Here is a 16,691-nt window from a genome sequence, read left to right on the forward strand (position 1 = left end):
AGTCGTCCTCCGCCTCCCGTTCACATGGGCCACTCTCGTCTTTTTCCTCTGCCTTTTCTGTCGCACGACATCATCACCATCTTCGTCTCCTTCCTCTCACAACGGTACAAAATCTCACACTCCTCTTTCTTTTCCTTTCTTCATGCAATGCATTGATCCACACAATGCCGTCGCCATTCCACAACCGCAGAGCTCTCCACGTTCCATTCTTCCCCGCGCCGCCTCCTTCTTCCTCCTCGCCCTTCCCCAAATACCCTTCCGCTTCCTCTTCCTCTTCGGCTTCTTCGTCGTCTTCGTCTTCGGCGTCGCAACCGCAGCAGGGCTTCTTCCCGGCCTACCTCGCCCCTCCTCCGCCCGCACTCCCCATCTTCCCCGCTAACCTTTCTTCGCTCATCTTCCCGGCCTCCCACTCCGCCCCACCCCGCCGGGGCCCGGCCACCCACCTCCTCCTCCTCCCCGCGCTTCTCCTCCCCCTCCTTGTGCTTGCCCTCGCCGCCGCGTTTTTTCTCCGCCGAATCCGCCCAGCGCGAGGCTTTGACGCCCGCTCCGACTCGCTTCGCCTGTTTCAGCCCGACATCGCCCACCCAAAGCCCCCTCCTGCTTCCTCTGAGTTCTTGTATCTCGGCACCCTCGTCGACTCTCGCGGTCACCAAAACCACCCCCACTCCTCTTCCGCCGACGCCGGCCTGCAGGTGGGCCCGTCGGCTCCGCTTTCCAAGACTGGGTCGCCTGAGCTTCGCCCGCTTCCGCCTCTGTCACGACAGATCCCGCAGGGGTACGGGAATGCTGACGGTGGCAGCTCGCCGGCGGAGGAGTTCTACTCGCCGAAGGTGCCTTCGAGCCTCGGGAATACGTCACCTCCGGCCACCGTAGAGAAATGCGGATCGGCGATCAGCACTGTGTCCTCGATTTCGGCGACATTGCTTTCACCGTCACCGCCGACGATTCCGTCTCCGCCGTTCGGGTTGAGCCCTTCGAATTCTAGCGGCAGATCGCTCAAGACCATGACTGAGAGGAACTTGGCTCCAGGAGGCGTTGGATTTCTATACCCGCCACTGCCTTCTCCGCCTCCTCTCCGGCCAATGACCCCTTCACCTCCGAAGCGAAAGCGCGCTTCGCTACCTTCTCCATTTACAGACAAGAAAAAGGAATTTGATGGGAAAATAAAGACATTTGATTTCTCTTACCCAAATCCAGTGGAATCGTTATATGATAACGACTTCACTCACAGCCATTTCGCTACTAACGCTCCATCTGTACCGCCGCAACGACAAATTCCGACACCGCCGCCTCCACCTCCTCCACCTCCGCGGCCATCTCGACCTTATTGTTTTCGGGATGGTCCTGTCAGGAAACTGAAGGATTTACAGCGACCAGATCTTGTACCGGATAAGAAGGTCAGGAATCCGTCAGCGTTCGAAGAATCATCGAAGAATGCGAAGGATGAGGAGATTCCTCGACCAAAGCTGAAGCCTTTGCTCTGGGACAAGGTCCGAGCAAGCTCGGATCGAACAATGGTGTGGGATCAGCTGCGGTCGAGCTCATTCCAGTATGATTCTGAAACCGATTTCTCTCAATCTATCTCTCTCTTAATATTTTTTTTTTGTAAATTTACTCATTTGTTGGGATCATTGTTTGGATTCGTAGAGTGAATGAGGAGATGATCGAGACGCTATTCATCCGCAATGTGACCAGCTCGGCGACGGAGGAGATGAACAAGGGGCGCGTCCTTTTCCCGCTGACTCAAGAGAACAATGTCCTCGATCCTAAGAAGTCTCAGAACATTGCTATTCTTCTTAGGGCTTTGAATGTGACTAAAGAGGAAGTCTGTGAAGCCCTATTAGAAGGTCTGGTCAATCTCTGTTTAAATATCTGGAACCTCCAAACGCTTTCCTTTTTTTACAAGATTATGAAAAATTTCTTATTTGTTTATTTTTGGGTAAAAATCTGAAGGAAGTTTTTTTTATAAAAAAAATGAAAATAATTCTCCAATATATTTCTCATCTAGAATATACCCTTATTTGACATAGCTGTCAGCTACTACACTTGTTTTGAAGTGATTTGATAAGTTAAAGTAATTTTAATTAAGTTTGAATAATTTTGAGCAAGTTGATAAAGAGTATTTTAATAGTAATTTTCATCAAGTTAAACTAAAAAGAAAATATTGAGCCTATTTACTAAAACAATGTTGGAATAAGAGTTTTTTTTGGGTGAGAAATATGCTGGAGTGTTATTTTGATATTTGTTTTTTAAAAAAGGAGCGTATTTTTGATGAAAATGATAATAAGGGGTGCCATGTTGACTTTTGCCCTTGCTTTTTACCTTCAAAATCAAACTTTATTAAACTTTTTTTCTTGGACACTAACTGAAGCCAAGGAGTTGAGATAAAGGAAAAGGAAGAAATTACACCAACTGATAAGAATAACAGCCATCATACGTGATTAGCAACAACAACTACAAATATTCATGGATTAATCAACCTAATAGAGGCATACCTAATGCATTTCTACAATTTTGATATCCTGTACATCCTTATGCGAGTGACTAAGGTTGACATTTGATGTGGGCACTGACGCGACCAAAATCCAAATTTTTTAATTCCTCTTTCATCTGTATGCAATAACTCTCTTCTCTCTCCTTTGATTGCATGCAAGGTGGTATTGGTTTATAGAAACCAGCACAAAGGTGGTGATGATTTGTACAAACTAGCACAAAGGTGGTGATGGTTTGTAAAAATCAACAATAAGGTGGGTGCTGGTTTCTACAACCAGCACCAAGACAGCTCCAACATGTTGGTCTTAAGACCAGCACCATCACGTTGGAGCTGGTCTTTAAAGACCAACACTTGGTTCGTTAACCAACACCACTTGATGCTGGTTTGTAAAAATCAGCACAACTTTGGTGCTAGTTTCTAAACTAGACTTTCCAAACTAGCACCAAGGTGGATGGTGTTGGTTTGGTGGTGCCAGCACCACCTTGGTACCGGTTTGTAGGTTTCTACAAACTAGCATTAAGGTGCATGGTACTTGGTGTTGGTTTGGTGGTGCCCAACACTACCTTGGTGTTGGTTTCTAAATCAAAGAAGAGAGAAGAGAGTTGTTGCATGCAGATAAGAGAGCAAATTAAAAAAAATAGATTTTGGCTACGCCAGATCGCCCAAGTCGGATGTCACCGCTCATATAAAGGTGTGTAGACTATCATTCTTGTGCCTTTCTATAATATTTCAAGCCGCAAAGAATTTGGAGATTCAATTGATGCTAAGTACAATTCCTAATGCAACACCTTTCCAAGGCATTTTGTCAATGCATTGAAATAAGGAGGTACATGTTGAAAACTGCTTCCCAAAAAATACTAAATTATTATAAATTTGTGCAAAATATTGGAAATAACCATGTGTAGATATTATTATTGTAAACATTTAAGATTAAAAATTTTACATAATATTACAAACTAAATGTCATGTATTAATTATTGACTTGTAATTAACAAGAAATTAGATGATAAATAAATAATATTATCATTTATATCTTATTCTATGCTATATACATTGAATTATCTTACATATCAGTCTGGTTTCCATATTTATCATATTATATGTTATTTACATTGGATATATCATACATATCAGTCTGGTTGTCAAACACTAAGTTGTTCCTGATTATGCACTCTATCTTAAAATTCTTGCTCAATTCACTTTGAGATAAAAAAAAACTCAAACCCATCCTAACCCATTTAAGATGCTTTTGACAGGAAAATGTTCCTGTCTATCTTGAAGAACAGCATATATATGTGAAATTCCCTTTCTATCTTTTAAGATCAGTTACAAGTTGGTCATTGCTGTACAGGGAATGCAGATAGTTTGGGAACTGAACTGCTGGAGACCTTGTTAAAGATGGCTCCTAACAAAGAAGAAGAACATAAACTGAAAGAATTCAAAGAGGACTCAGTTATTAAGCTTGGTTCAGCAGAAAAGTTTCTCAGAGCAGTGATTGAAATTCCATTTGCATTTAAGAGGGTTGAGGCCATGCTTTATATTGCCAACTTTGATTCAGAGGTCAATTTTCTCAAGAAATCTTTTGAAACTCTCGAGGTAAATCGTGGACTGTCTGAAGAAGTTATTTTTCCTTATAATTTAAAATTACTGCTTAATATGCTGCATATTTGTGGATCAAGTTGCTAAAATGGATAGCTGTAAGTTTGTTGTTTTTGATTTCCTTAACTTTCTTCTCTAATTGCTCCTTTTTCGGGTTATGTGCTGCAGTGGCATTGTCTACTTGCAGCTAAATTTTTTATCTAGTGGACCAATCTTTTCAATGACCATCATGTGTTGTGAGGATCTATGAACAGGTTCACTTATAATTGTTCAACTGACTAATTTATGCTTGTATTGCTCAAACCAGTTGTTAGCCAAACCCTAGCAAAGTTGTGTTTTAACTTCTTTGGAGATTCAATCTTCTACTATCGTAGTACAGATACTATGAATCTTCTTGGTCTTGATCTCTATAAGAGTAGAGGTAGAAGGTTAAGATTTCATCATGAAGTTGAGAGATGCGAATATGATGTTGGAAAGGGGATTAAGAAGTGGATAGGAAGGAGATATAATGCTGAAAAATGCTGAGTTGATGGTTGCACTTCAAAAGGTGATGATACATGAGAACTATTTACATGGAAAGAGAGAAGTGGTCTTTGTGTGGGAGGTGGAGGGGGAAGAGACACATTTAAAGTAGAGGGAATAGTATGTAGGATCGTAAAAGCATCAGAGAGGGGGTGGTAAATAACGCGCACTGCTAACTCCTTTTTTTAGAACTTCTTTTTCGGTTTTTTTTTCAAAGATAGCAACGAAAATAGATAAACAGAAAACACAATACGAACATCATTATTTTTATTTGGTTCACAGCTTGTGGCTGTTAGTCCAAGGTCCGTGATCCTTAATCGCTTTTGATTGACAATCCACTATTAGTCTCTTTCTCAGAACAAGAAAGAGACTCTTTACAAAAGTCGAGAAATGGTAACACATTACTGTTCCTTTTCAAGTTTAAATACAAACAACAATACTAGAAAAATATACTGACAAAATGGTTGCTTTAGATGGGTTCGTTGTCAGAGTAGCACGACATTGTAGTGTCGAAGCTTTAGCATATAATGGAAGTAGAGAGGCGTGAACCAGTGAATAAAATTTCGTTTCGTGCCGGGCGGAACGGGCGAAACTTACCGTTCCGCCCGCGCACCGAAACCGGCATCAGACGAGCAACAATTTCGTCGCATCTTGTGTCACGCGCTAGGAGTCGCGCGCGCACCAGAAATCGTCGCCGAAAGCTTCGCAGCGCCTGAAGCGCGTCGCGGGCGTCGGAGGAGTCACAACGCGACGTTGCTAGCGACGCCGAAAATGTCACGGACGCTTCTGGCGCTGCCGGAAGCGTCGCCGGACTCCTCCGGTGCCGCCGGAGGTGTCGCCGGACGCCTCCGGTGTCGCCGGACGCCTCCGGTGCCGCCGGACGCCTCCGGCGCCGTCGGAGGCGTCCACGGGGCGTCGGTGGCGTCGCGGGCGCTGGGTCGCGGGGCAAGGAAGCACTGTGCAAAATTACAATTTAAATAAATTAAACAATTCCCATTTAATTGTGATATTTTAAAGGGGCATTTTTAAATCCTAATTAAATTATCCCAATAAAATATAAAAAACATATTTAAAATTTTTAAAAAATAATAAATTTTATTAAATAATATTCTGAAATTATTTTTACTATTGTAAAATTTTTAAAAATTTTAAAAATTCTAAAAAAAATTAAAATTTTTTATAAAAATTCTATTTAATCAAATTTATATTCTTATATATATATTTTAATTATTTTATATTTTTTTACTGATTTAATGTTTAAATAAAATTACCGAAACCGTATCGGCACGGCACGATACGATACCGAAACCGTATCGTTCCGGTCTAGGACCGAAACCTCGGCACGGGTCGAAATTTTAAACCTTGGCGTGAACCACTAATTCTTGAAGCCTCTAAACGCGACTTCTTTTATAGACTTGGATTGGTCTATCGATAAGCCTTATCAGTATACCGATCACCCCAAAAATTGATCCAACCTCCTTCTGCCATGTTCTTCGAGGATAAACTTCTGTCATGTCAGCATTGTGGTCCTTATCATTGACCTCGCCCTCTGTGTTACGCACCGCAAGTGTATGGTTACGTCGTCAGTAATAAAAGAATATCGAATCCACAGGGACTGGTTATAATCACTAAGGATGTCTCAAAAGCGAATTAGTTAAACAATCGAACAAGAGATTATATGACCTAAGAAATGACTAAGAATTAGAAGTAAAGGTTAAATGTAGAAACTCAGTTTTGTGAAAGTTCTAGGAGTTTTGGTTTCTTTGTGATATTCACTAATGTAATGCAACCTACCAATTCCCTATCCTCAATTGCAATGTATTCGTAAGAAGTCACCGGTTATCTCCTGCAGAAAACACCGGTCAAGGATTCTCATCTAAACCTTAAGCAATCAAAGAGTTATGATTCCTATGAAGTCCGTTAGCGGGGCAACCCTGTCACGATATCCCTCGGTCATACAACATAAAAACGCATCACTAATTAATTCACATTAAGATATAGAATTCAACATGTCAATCCATCCTACTTCTTTGTAGGTTCTTGTTTCACCCCTCAAGGTGATCTCCTAAACGTCCATTAGCGGGGCAGCCCTGTCAAGACGTCCCTCGGTCATACAATTTAGAGAATTCCTATACAAGATTCCACAAGAAATACAAACAACCAGTCAAGAATGGTAATTAGGTACAAAACACAACAATCCATACAACATTGATTGATACGAAACATAATAACATCATTGAATCAAGAAGATGCCAAATCCTTGAATCTTACATCAATTTACATCACAAATACTCCCTCCATCCTAGAACAAAAAGTTCTACTCCATAAAATACAAAAAAAGAACCGAAGATAAGAAGATCGTTAACATTCCGATCTCAATCAAGAAGATAGAATAGGAATGCTTATCTCAATGCGACGAGTGATCTTCGGAATCAATCCACCGCTCTTGGAGTCGAATCTTGGACGGGAAACTCCTCTTGAATGCTGGAAACCGCGCCTAAGAATTGATCTCCCCAAAAGGGAGAGCTTCCCCCATTCAAAGAGGAAGAATCCCCTATATATAGAAGAGGGAATTTGGGCGCCACACGACCCAGGACACGGCCGTGTGAGATTCACACGGCCTTAGCATTCCCCTTCTCGGCCAAGGTCACACGACCGTGTGACCCTCACACGGCCGTGCCAAGCTTAATCCTTGGCTGGCTTGCACGACCGTGCAGATCCACACGGCCTAGTCAGTCTTCGTCTCTGGAAGTGTCACACGGCCATGCCATTCTTTGGCTCTGGAAAGGCTACACGACCATGTAACCATACACGACCGTGTCATCTCCACATGACCGGGGCATTCCCCTTTGCTATTGATGCTGCACGACCCTGTCATCACCACACGGCCAGGGCATTCCCCCTTGCTGTTGATGCTGCACGACCCTGTCATCACCACACGGCCAAGGCTATTTCCCTTGGCATGGCCGTGTGGCCCTCATGGCTAGTGTCAACTTCCTTCGTTTTGATTGCAGAATTGATTACGAGCATCAATTCTTCTCCAAATTCGACTCCTGAAAATAGAAAATGCACAAGGAGTAATTATGCTAAAAGTTAAGCAAGAAGCATGAAAGTGCATAGACAAAGCATGTATAAAATATAAGAATGTGCGTCAAAACATGTCAAACAAATGTATAAAATCTACGCACATCACTTTGCCACGTCATCTGGTCAAAGTCTATCTTCTCGCCTCGCCATCTAAATCATCCTTAACATGTGTCATGTTAGCTAGATCATCCTTATCCTGTGCCACGTCAGCCATTTCGAGCTATCCAGTCCATAAAGGAGGCCACGTCAGCACTCGACTGACACATCATTGTTTGATCGACCGAACTAGCCTTTCGGTCTATTAATCCTTTTCGATCTATTGATGGGGCCAATCAGCCTACCGATCTTGCAAAATAGGGGTAGCACAAAATTATAATAAACAAGTATAATTAAGTTTGACAGTTGACTAACTGTCTGATCTCGACTTTGGATTCCGAGTGGAATCCTTACTCGGATCACCTCCTAAGGCTATCCCCACAAGGAGGACTTGTCCTTACCCGTTCTTTCTTTCCGAAGAACCACTGCACTCTAGGAGCTTACCTCAACTTACGGTTGGTCAAACCCTTGGTCCTTTAGACCCGTTTGGGTTTCATTTGCTCAACATTTGATCACTTGACCCCTAACTTGACCTCCGGTCCTCACTAACCCATCAAGTCCTTCTTGCTAGATGTTCAGTCCACTGAACCATCTAGACTTACCGGATTGGTGTCCCTGATCTGCTAAGGCTTCCTTGCCTAGATCCAGTCTAACTCACCTACTAAGGCTTTTCCTATCTAGTATCCGATCAACTTGACCAACTAGGACTTTCATGGTTGAGCTACTTAGACACTTGATTACACTTGTTAGATCACAATTAAGCTTAACATTTTTTTTAAGTTGGCACTATGTATCCATCTTACGCCGACTAATCTTGGGAGTGACCGACCCAGTTTCCCACCGGTCACCAATTATCTTTGCCAAATCAAAACTAGGTTTGATTATCTGGTACTCCCTGCACCAACATAGTAGTGATCTAGGAGAACAATCCACAAAATGAGGCAGCTTGTGGCAACACAAGCAATGAAGGAAATTTAAAGAATTATTATTTTTATAATGAGAAGAAAGATGTGAATATATATATTTTTGGTTTTGGGTATTGGGGGAGGGGGAAAAGATGATTTTAGGGATGTTCTTTTGGTTAAATAATTTAATTAATTTTTTACATATGTTGTAAATGGATAAACCTCAACTTAGAAACCCTAAACCTAAATATTAGTATGCAACTTAACTCACTATAGTTATAATTTTATTAATCTAACACTTTTAAATCTCCCCTTATGTTGGAACATAGGCAGTGTATAAATTGTATAAGTTTAATTTGTTGTTTGAGCAAGCAAGTGTCGCAACTAGAAGATAAAGTTATGCATATAGAGATTTTGGATTGATTCTCACACAAAGCGTGATATCTCTATATCGCATTCATTGTCGAAGGTTGCCTTCATGTGTGAATCCAAAGATGAATTGTTATTTCACATAGGAGAGTGGTTGGGTACCATGAACAAGGAAGAAAATGATAATAAGAGAAGACGATGAACAAGGTAGAAAATGATGATAGATGACTTAGGTCAAAGAAGGTTGCTAGTGATGATAGTGATAAGAGACATCCCTTTATAGATTAATGGGGTGCACTAGAGGAGGAGGTGAATAACATTTTTTGAAAATATATTAATTAAATCAAAGTAAACAAGCGGTGGAAATAAAGTAAATAGAAATATAAACTAGATGACACAAATGATTTAATGTGGTTCAGAACCCCAAGGTTCCTACTCCATGATCCTAGTGATCTTTTAGGTGGATCGCCCTCGAAAATGCCATTGTCTTTCTCCTTTTTGAAGTAAACTTCAGAGGTGGAGAAACCTTGTTACAATTAAGTATTTGATACAAGAAATGATAGATAAATATAAGCTCAAATGATCAAATACAAAAACAAGAAGGCAAGCATAAAATAGATATACCAAAGAGATATACCGTTGCATTTTGAGAGCTTCTAGATGAGCACAACGAGCCTCTGAGCACTTGTATTGTGCGAAGATAAGTAGATATGAGTTAATTGAAATGTCACTGATGCCATCTATATATATGTACAATTTTCTATGGACCGGCTTTACGGACTTACACTGTGAACCTTAGACGTAGCGTTTGTTTTTAATTATTTTTTGGCTTACAGTTATGCCATTTAGGGTTTAGGAGTTGGGTTATAGTATTAAGCACAAAAAAAATGTTCATTTTTAATTTTTTTTGGCTTGTTGTTGTTGGTACTCTAAAGTTGTTTTGATATGATCAAACAAGTTAGGTTAGGTCCTGTTGTGTTTAATCCTGTGTCTAAGTATGAAGGAACTTAGGAGCACAGGATGTCGACCAAAAGACGCAGCTAGCGAGAAGGACGACACGGGAGAGAGCCAATGGACATTAGGACGTCATCGTTTAGAAGAAATTATAGATGTGGATAAAGATTTAACAATCTTTTCTAACGAATAATTAAATACTTTAAATCCCAAGAAATTAAATTCTTCATTTTTCTACTTCTATCTATATACATCAGAGACAAGAAGCTCTTCATCTTCCTAACAGAGGAGTTGTTAAACTCGGTTTAATGATTGAAGAGGCTGCTAAAGCACTCTATATGTGAAAACACAATTATATCCATTTGGGATTAATTGTTTTTAGCCTACGAGGACTTACACGAGCCAAATTAAGAGGAAAAATATTACTTGTCTTACATGATACTCGGTTCTCTGATACGAAAAAAACTATTATAGGACTAATTAAAGTAGATATGAATGCTAACTTAGGTATTACTTATGTCTAATTTTAATATGACGATTAGAGACTTTGTCAAACACATCCAAATCCATATTTAAGCTAAAGGATATGGGTAATTCCAAGGAGATAATCTGCAACTTGATATAGTGTTTCTGGGTAAAGCCATGAATCATATGCACAACCACTTTAAAGTATCTGTCACAGATATGATAAAAGCTTTAACAACAAAAGGAATACATTTTCTAAAACCAGAGAATATAATTCTGAACTTTTAGCTGGAATGGAATGGAATATTAATCTACAAAATGCACACCACGTTACAACCAACTTCGTCACTCATGTATAAAGATACAAATAATCAACTTTCTGTGAGATTCTCTAGATATCAACCAACGACTCTAACACCTGAAATAGAAATAGAAGAACAGTCAGCTACTCAACTTAACTTAATGCTTCAAACCATAGATAGTATGCAAACTCTTCGACTGTTGGCTTATAAACATTTACAACTCACCAAGAACTTACCCAATAATGTAAATCTTATGAATCATCAGCCACTTCTAAGCCATATGAAGTAAGACTACTAGAGAGTACAATGAAAACTATGGACTATGGACTATGGTCAAGGACATCCACCTAGGACTAGAATATTACTATATACTAATAATAATCCCCTAGTTAGAACCATAGGAAAACAAAGACCACCAGAAATGACTTTTTTGGTAAAGACGCAGTTTTACTTAATATCACGGAATGTGATTCCAGTTATATGATACGTACTTAGAACAATGGATAGTTTCAGTAAATGAGACTATCAGGCTAAGTATGAAATGGACATAGAAACTGGAGAGGCTATGATCAGAGTAGGTGAAAATTACTTAGGAGACGTAGCCAGAGCAACCTGGGAAGATTTTGAACTTTATTTTCCCGAGGAAGTCACTAGGATTGCGTCACAAGACAATAATATACTAAATTTTTACTATGCCATACATAGACTGTTAACGGCCAGGGACACTAATACTGGTTTGGACATTAAGTAAAAAGAAGTCATGCGAGACTTAGAACAACTCTAATTATTTAATTGGAATTATATTAAACCTTTCTGTAATGACTTTTTAGCTCTTACAGCAATCTTAGGAAATTATTGTAATCCAACTTTAGGAGAAAGACTTTTTAATAAACTACCAGGGGGGTTAGGAAAAGAAATACATAAAACTTGAACAGATTTACAAGTACCACCATTGTATGACAACATAGGAATACGAATTCAACACATACTGACAATGCTTAAAACCAAATGCACTTACATCCAAATTCAAAAGCAACTTAAAAATCAGCACTATGGTTTTTATAGTCAAATTTATATCCCTCAACAATATGAAAGTTAACAAAACCAGATCAGACATAGTAAACGACGACAGGTATTACCTACGCCAAAACCCAAGTTTACACCCAAAAAGACTTATTATCTTAGAAAAAGCAAAGAACGGGAACCATATCTCAATAAAGAAAAACATGTTAGGAGATTTAAATCAAAGAAAACTTATACTAATACTATTACTTGTTTTGCTTGCCATGAACCTGGACACCTTTCCTCTGCATGTTCTAAAAGAAAAAACTTATTTAGTCGTGAAGCTGAAGTTGTGGGCAATACAAACTTTGATTTAATCGATGTACAATCAGATCTTTTTGATACTTCTTCAATTTATTTAATTCTTTCTATACTTGATCTAAAAGAATTACCTCCAAAGGTTTGAAAAGACTATTCTTTGATCAATTCCTTCCTAGACCCACATAATGACGACTCTATATGAAACCATTTTTTTTTCACCTTTTCCATTTCTGTGATCTAATGGATACACTAGTTTTTTTTTTTTTTTTTTGTGTGTAGATATTTTTTTTATTAAGGAATGACCGATTTGTCCATTAATATAAAAATTAGTAGTTTCATCATTTCATGTATTCATTTTTTATAGTGTGATCATTTCAAAAGGTGAAGAGGACTGAGAGGGCTTCAATTAGCAGAAAAGAAGAGCTTGATGAGGAGGGAAGAGTGTTAATGCAATGATAAAGATGACCATGAGGTGGATACCGGAAGCAAAGGAGACCACTGATATTGGAGAATACAATCATCAAAGGAGAGGAAATGGACAGTTTTAGATTTTTTTCCCTCGAATTGAAATCTATCCTAGGGTAGTAGAAATGGTAGCTGGGAATAAATTGGGCATCCCTTTCATAATTTTTATAGGAGGGGCACCTCCTTGATGAACATAAAAATAAGGTGCACCATTATAACTTTTTCCCTAGATTAAATTTTAAGTTTAACTTATGGAGAAGAAATTAAGAAACTAATGTTTTTTGGGTAAATAGTAAAACCAAATGTAAGAAATGTAGTTTCAATAATAAAAAGTAATAGACAAATGACTAAATGGATAGAGTTCAAATTCCTACAAGTAAGATTTGTTTTATCTCATAGATCCATTATTTTACAAAGATATATTGATGAAAGTAACATCAATAGGATAAAGAATAGGTAGTTAAAAATAGAAAGTAGCTTGTGTAATTTTATGTGATTGTTGTATGCTCAACAGGTTAAATGGAAAAGTTTATAGGACTATGATGCAAGCTGCAATACTTTGATTGGAATGTTGGGTCATTAGGAAGCAATTTATGACAGAATATTAAAATGTGTGGGAGCTGTGAAAAAGGATAATATATATGTATAAATACAACAACAGCCAAACTTTTATCCCACTAAGTGGAATCAACTATATGGATCTTCTTATATTATTGGGTTTGATCCCTTTATATATAATTCCAAAGAAATTAGTTGTACATTTTAAAAAAATAATAAAATCATTGAGACAGGATGGATATATTCAAAGTTGACCAGTGAATTCCATAGTTAGAAGAGTGAAATTCATTATAATGGAAAATATATGGGGTAGCTGGAGAAAAATATTAGTTAAATTGATTAATTAATTTGAATATTACTAATGATATAGCCTTGAAAGGGATAAGATTTGTGCAGTTGACTCCACATATTTTGGGCAAAACATAGTGTGGCAATGCAGGTAATGTGTGCTCAACAACTTGTTCATAAACATTGAATAGAAATAAAATCCTGTTTAGGAGAACTTCAGATTTTCAAAACTACATTTTTAGTACCTGACTGATTCTAGTGTAATCTCAAGAAATTTAACCAAGAAATATTGAAATGTATGAAATGTATTAAATTCTTTGTAATTTGTTGAGATGAATAGGAAAGGCTTCTCTACTTAACAAATATTTGTATTAGCCTTTCTTGGAAGGGACAATTCCTTGTGCTACAATTTAGATTGTATTTCAAGCTTCATTCAACTGTTGAGATTTAGATGATGTTGAAAGGCAAGTGATTGATTTTATAGAAGAATTGAATCAATAGAGTGGAAAGTGTAAGGTTTTAAGCGAGACCGAAAACAATATTGGTCAATGTAAACAATGATTTGTTTAATTTGGATATCGCTAATTATAGCATTGTACTGAGCCCAACGGAGGAATTTGATTGATGTAGCTGACCTGAATAGTTGAGATAAAAACAATTTGATGATGATGATTCAATTCTTGATGTGTTTGATTTTCCCTTATGCTTGGAGGCTATGTCCCATATGTAGTTTATCCTTTCTCTTAATTATTTTGATGAATGAAACTAGTGATATGTTGTTACCTGCACTATGATCAGTTTATCTTGTTTTGGTTTTTGGTTCTCGGAAGTATCAACCTAAATGTTGGGATTAGGTAATTCGATTGAAGGTGTTGATTATTTCCCTGGATTTGCTAACTAGACCTTACACTCACCTGTTGACTAAATTCCAGACTGCTTGTGAAGAGCTGAGGAGCAGCAGACTGTTTCTCAAGCTTCTAGAGGCTGTCCTAAAAACTGGGAACCGCATGAATGTTGGTACAAATCGTGGTGATGCACATGCCTTCAAGCTTGACACACTGCTCAAATTAGTGGATATCAAAGGCACTGATGGAAAGACTACACTCCTACACTTTGTTGTGCAAGAAATCACGAGAGCCGAATGCTCTCGCCTTTGTGGCACCAAAAGCCTCACTGCCAAAATCCAGACTCTTCAATCCGACCATGAATGTGCGAAGCTTGGTCTCCAAGTTGTTGCTGGCTTGGGAGGCGAGCTCAGCAATGTGAAGAAAGCAGCTGCCATGGACTCTGATGTGCTCAGTGGTTATGTCGCAAAACTTGCTGGCGGAATTGGAAAGATCACTGACGTCCTAAGATTGAACGAAGCATCAGCCCAATCTGGACAACACCGTAGGTTCAACGATGCCATGACTGACTTCCTAAACAAGACCGAGAATGAGATCATAAAGCTGCAAGATCAAGAGAGCATGGCGCTGTCCCTCGTCAGGGAATTGACTGAGTACTTCCATGGAGACTCAGCCAAAGAAGAAGCTCATCCTTTTAGAATTTTCATGGTAGTTAGAGATTTCCTTGTTATTCTCGATCAAGTATGCAAAGAGGTTGGAAGGATCAATGACCATGGCCTCATCAACTCAACAAGGCAGCATTCTGTGCCAATCCACTCAAGCCTACCTCCAGTGTTCCCAAGGTTCCATGCTTTGAGACAAGAAAGTTCTGATGAAGAGGTGTAATTGACATATTGTATCAGTCTAGTGCTCATGGCTGCTGCCCTTCCTGCCAATCATCAACCTTTCAGTGCAGCCAGGTAATATAAAACTTTTGTATTAGTACAATGTTTTACGTAACAGATTTTTGTGGATAATTAAGGCTATATATAATTAATTATACACGAAATCTAGATGATAGAAAATGGCTGTGTTTATCCTTAAGTAACTCTATTACTCATTCTGCTTTCTATTCCATAAATATGATATGGCTGTGTTTATCCTAAAGTAATCTCTCTAAAATGCCTTTTTGTTTGTATGCAATTTTGAATCGAATATGTTCTTCAAGGAATGTTGAAGGAACAATGATGGATTGCCAATTGTCATCTCAATTTTGGCATTTGTCTTTAGGCTTGACGAGCTTGTTCTTCTAGTAGTTCATATCATCTCAGTAAATCATTATCATCAAATCATTGTGCAAAAGGCGGGTCCCGCCGCCCAGCGGCCCCCTAGGCCTGGCCCCACAGGGATCCTAGGAGGAGGTAAATCAGCGGTGAATGCTGGTCCGGGTAAAGCGTGGTGTCTCCGGAATTTAACACAGCCGGCCCAGATTATTCATCTGGTGCGCGTCCGTGGACCTTCGATCCTACGACTCATTGTGCAAGGATGCCACGCCTTAATCGGTTGATCCAGCCCGCGGGGACTCATTATCATCAAATCATGCATTTATGGTATGTGTATGATAGGTTAAGGTTAGGGGTGTAAGATAGATAATCTTCAGTTGGTTGGAAAATCATCTTAGTTGACTCTAACGAATAAGATAACAATCTTATCCTCCAACACATAATTTGTTAGTGTGAAGTCCACTCTAATGGATTCGAGCCCAGTAAAGAGCATCTTGTTTCAAAACTACCTAATCAACTCAATATCTTCAATCGACTAAACCTTCCTTTAGTTGTCTAGAGATGAAATAAACCTTTCTATCCCCGAGTAGATTGAATTTTTTCAAAGATTTCAACTTAACTCAAGATCAAATTAAAAATGTTTACTATATGAGTATGGTGTAGTTGTAAAATACTTCAGAGAACAAATAAAATAATTATAATTTAATTTCTAATAGGGATGAATGTTTTAGAAGTTTATTTCTGAGTACGTATAAATTGTATTCCAGTTTTATTTGGTAGATGAATCAAAAGAAAAATTGTCTATCTCTAATATTAATTGGACGAAGTTCAAACATCTAAATTATATATAAAAAAAAATTACACCTCATTCGGTAGACTTTATCTAAAAAAACAACTCAAGATTGTAATCCCTCGTAATTTCTCACAATATTCATATATCATTAAGGCTTCGATGCCATGAATGGTTTTAGCCTTTGAATCCAACTCATCAAGTCTTCCAACCGTTTGGATCTGCTAAGCCCTCAAAGTTTGTTCCATTTTATTCTTATCTTTCGTCAAATTCTCATAGTTCTATCTGGAGGGACAATTCAACTCCATCCCAATCATGAACTTTCATAAATCCACTTCTATAAAAAAAAATCGGCAATTTATCAAAG

The 16,691-nt window shown here is 38.7% G+C and overlaps 1 protein-coding gene across 1 annotated transcript; it reads left to right on the plus strand.

Annotated features, from left to right (window-relative positions):
- The first annotated feature begins 13 nt into the window (after window positions 1-13).
- Window positions 14-15,355, plus strand: LOC122024872 (formin-like protein 1). Its single transcript, XM_042583593.1, has 4 exons — window positions 14-1,549; window positions 1,648-1,847; window positions 3,846-4,090; window positions 14,360-15,355. Exons 1-4 carry the CDS (start codon window positions 165-167, stop codon window positions 15,155-15,157), a joined length of 2,628 nt encoding a protein of 875 aa, XP_042439527.1. The 5' UTR covers window positions 14-164; the 3' UTR covers window positions 15,158-15,355.
- The last annotated feature ends 1,336 nt before the right edge of the window (window positions 15,356-16,691 follow it).

This window comes from Zingiber officinale, chromosome 9B, assembly GCF_018446385.1.
Source record: "Zingiber officinale cultivar Zhangliang chromosome 9B, Zo_v1.1, whole genome shotgun sequence".
Classification (NCBI taxonomy): Eukaryota; Viridiplantae; Streptophyta; class Magnoliopsida; order Zingiberales; family Zingiberaceae; genus Zingiber; species Zingiber officinale.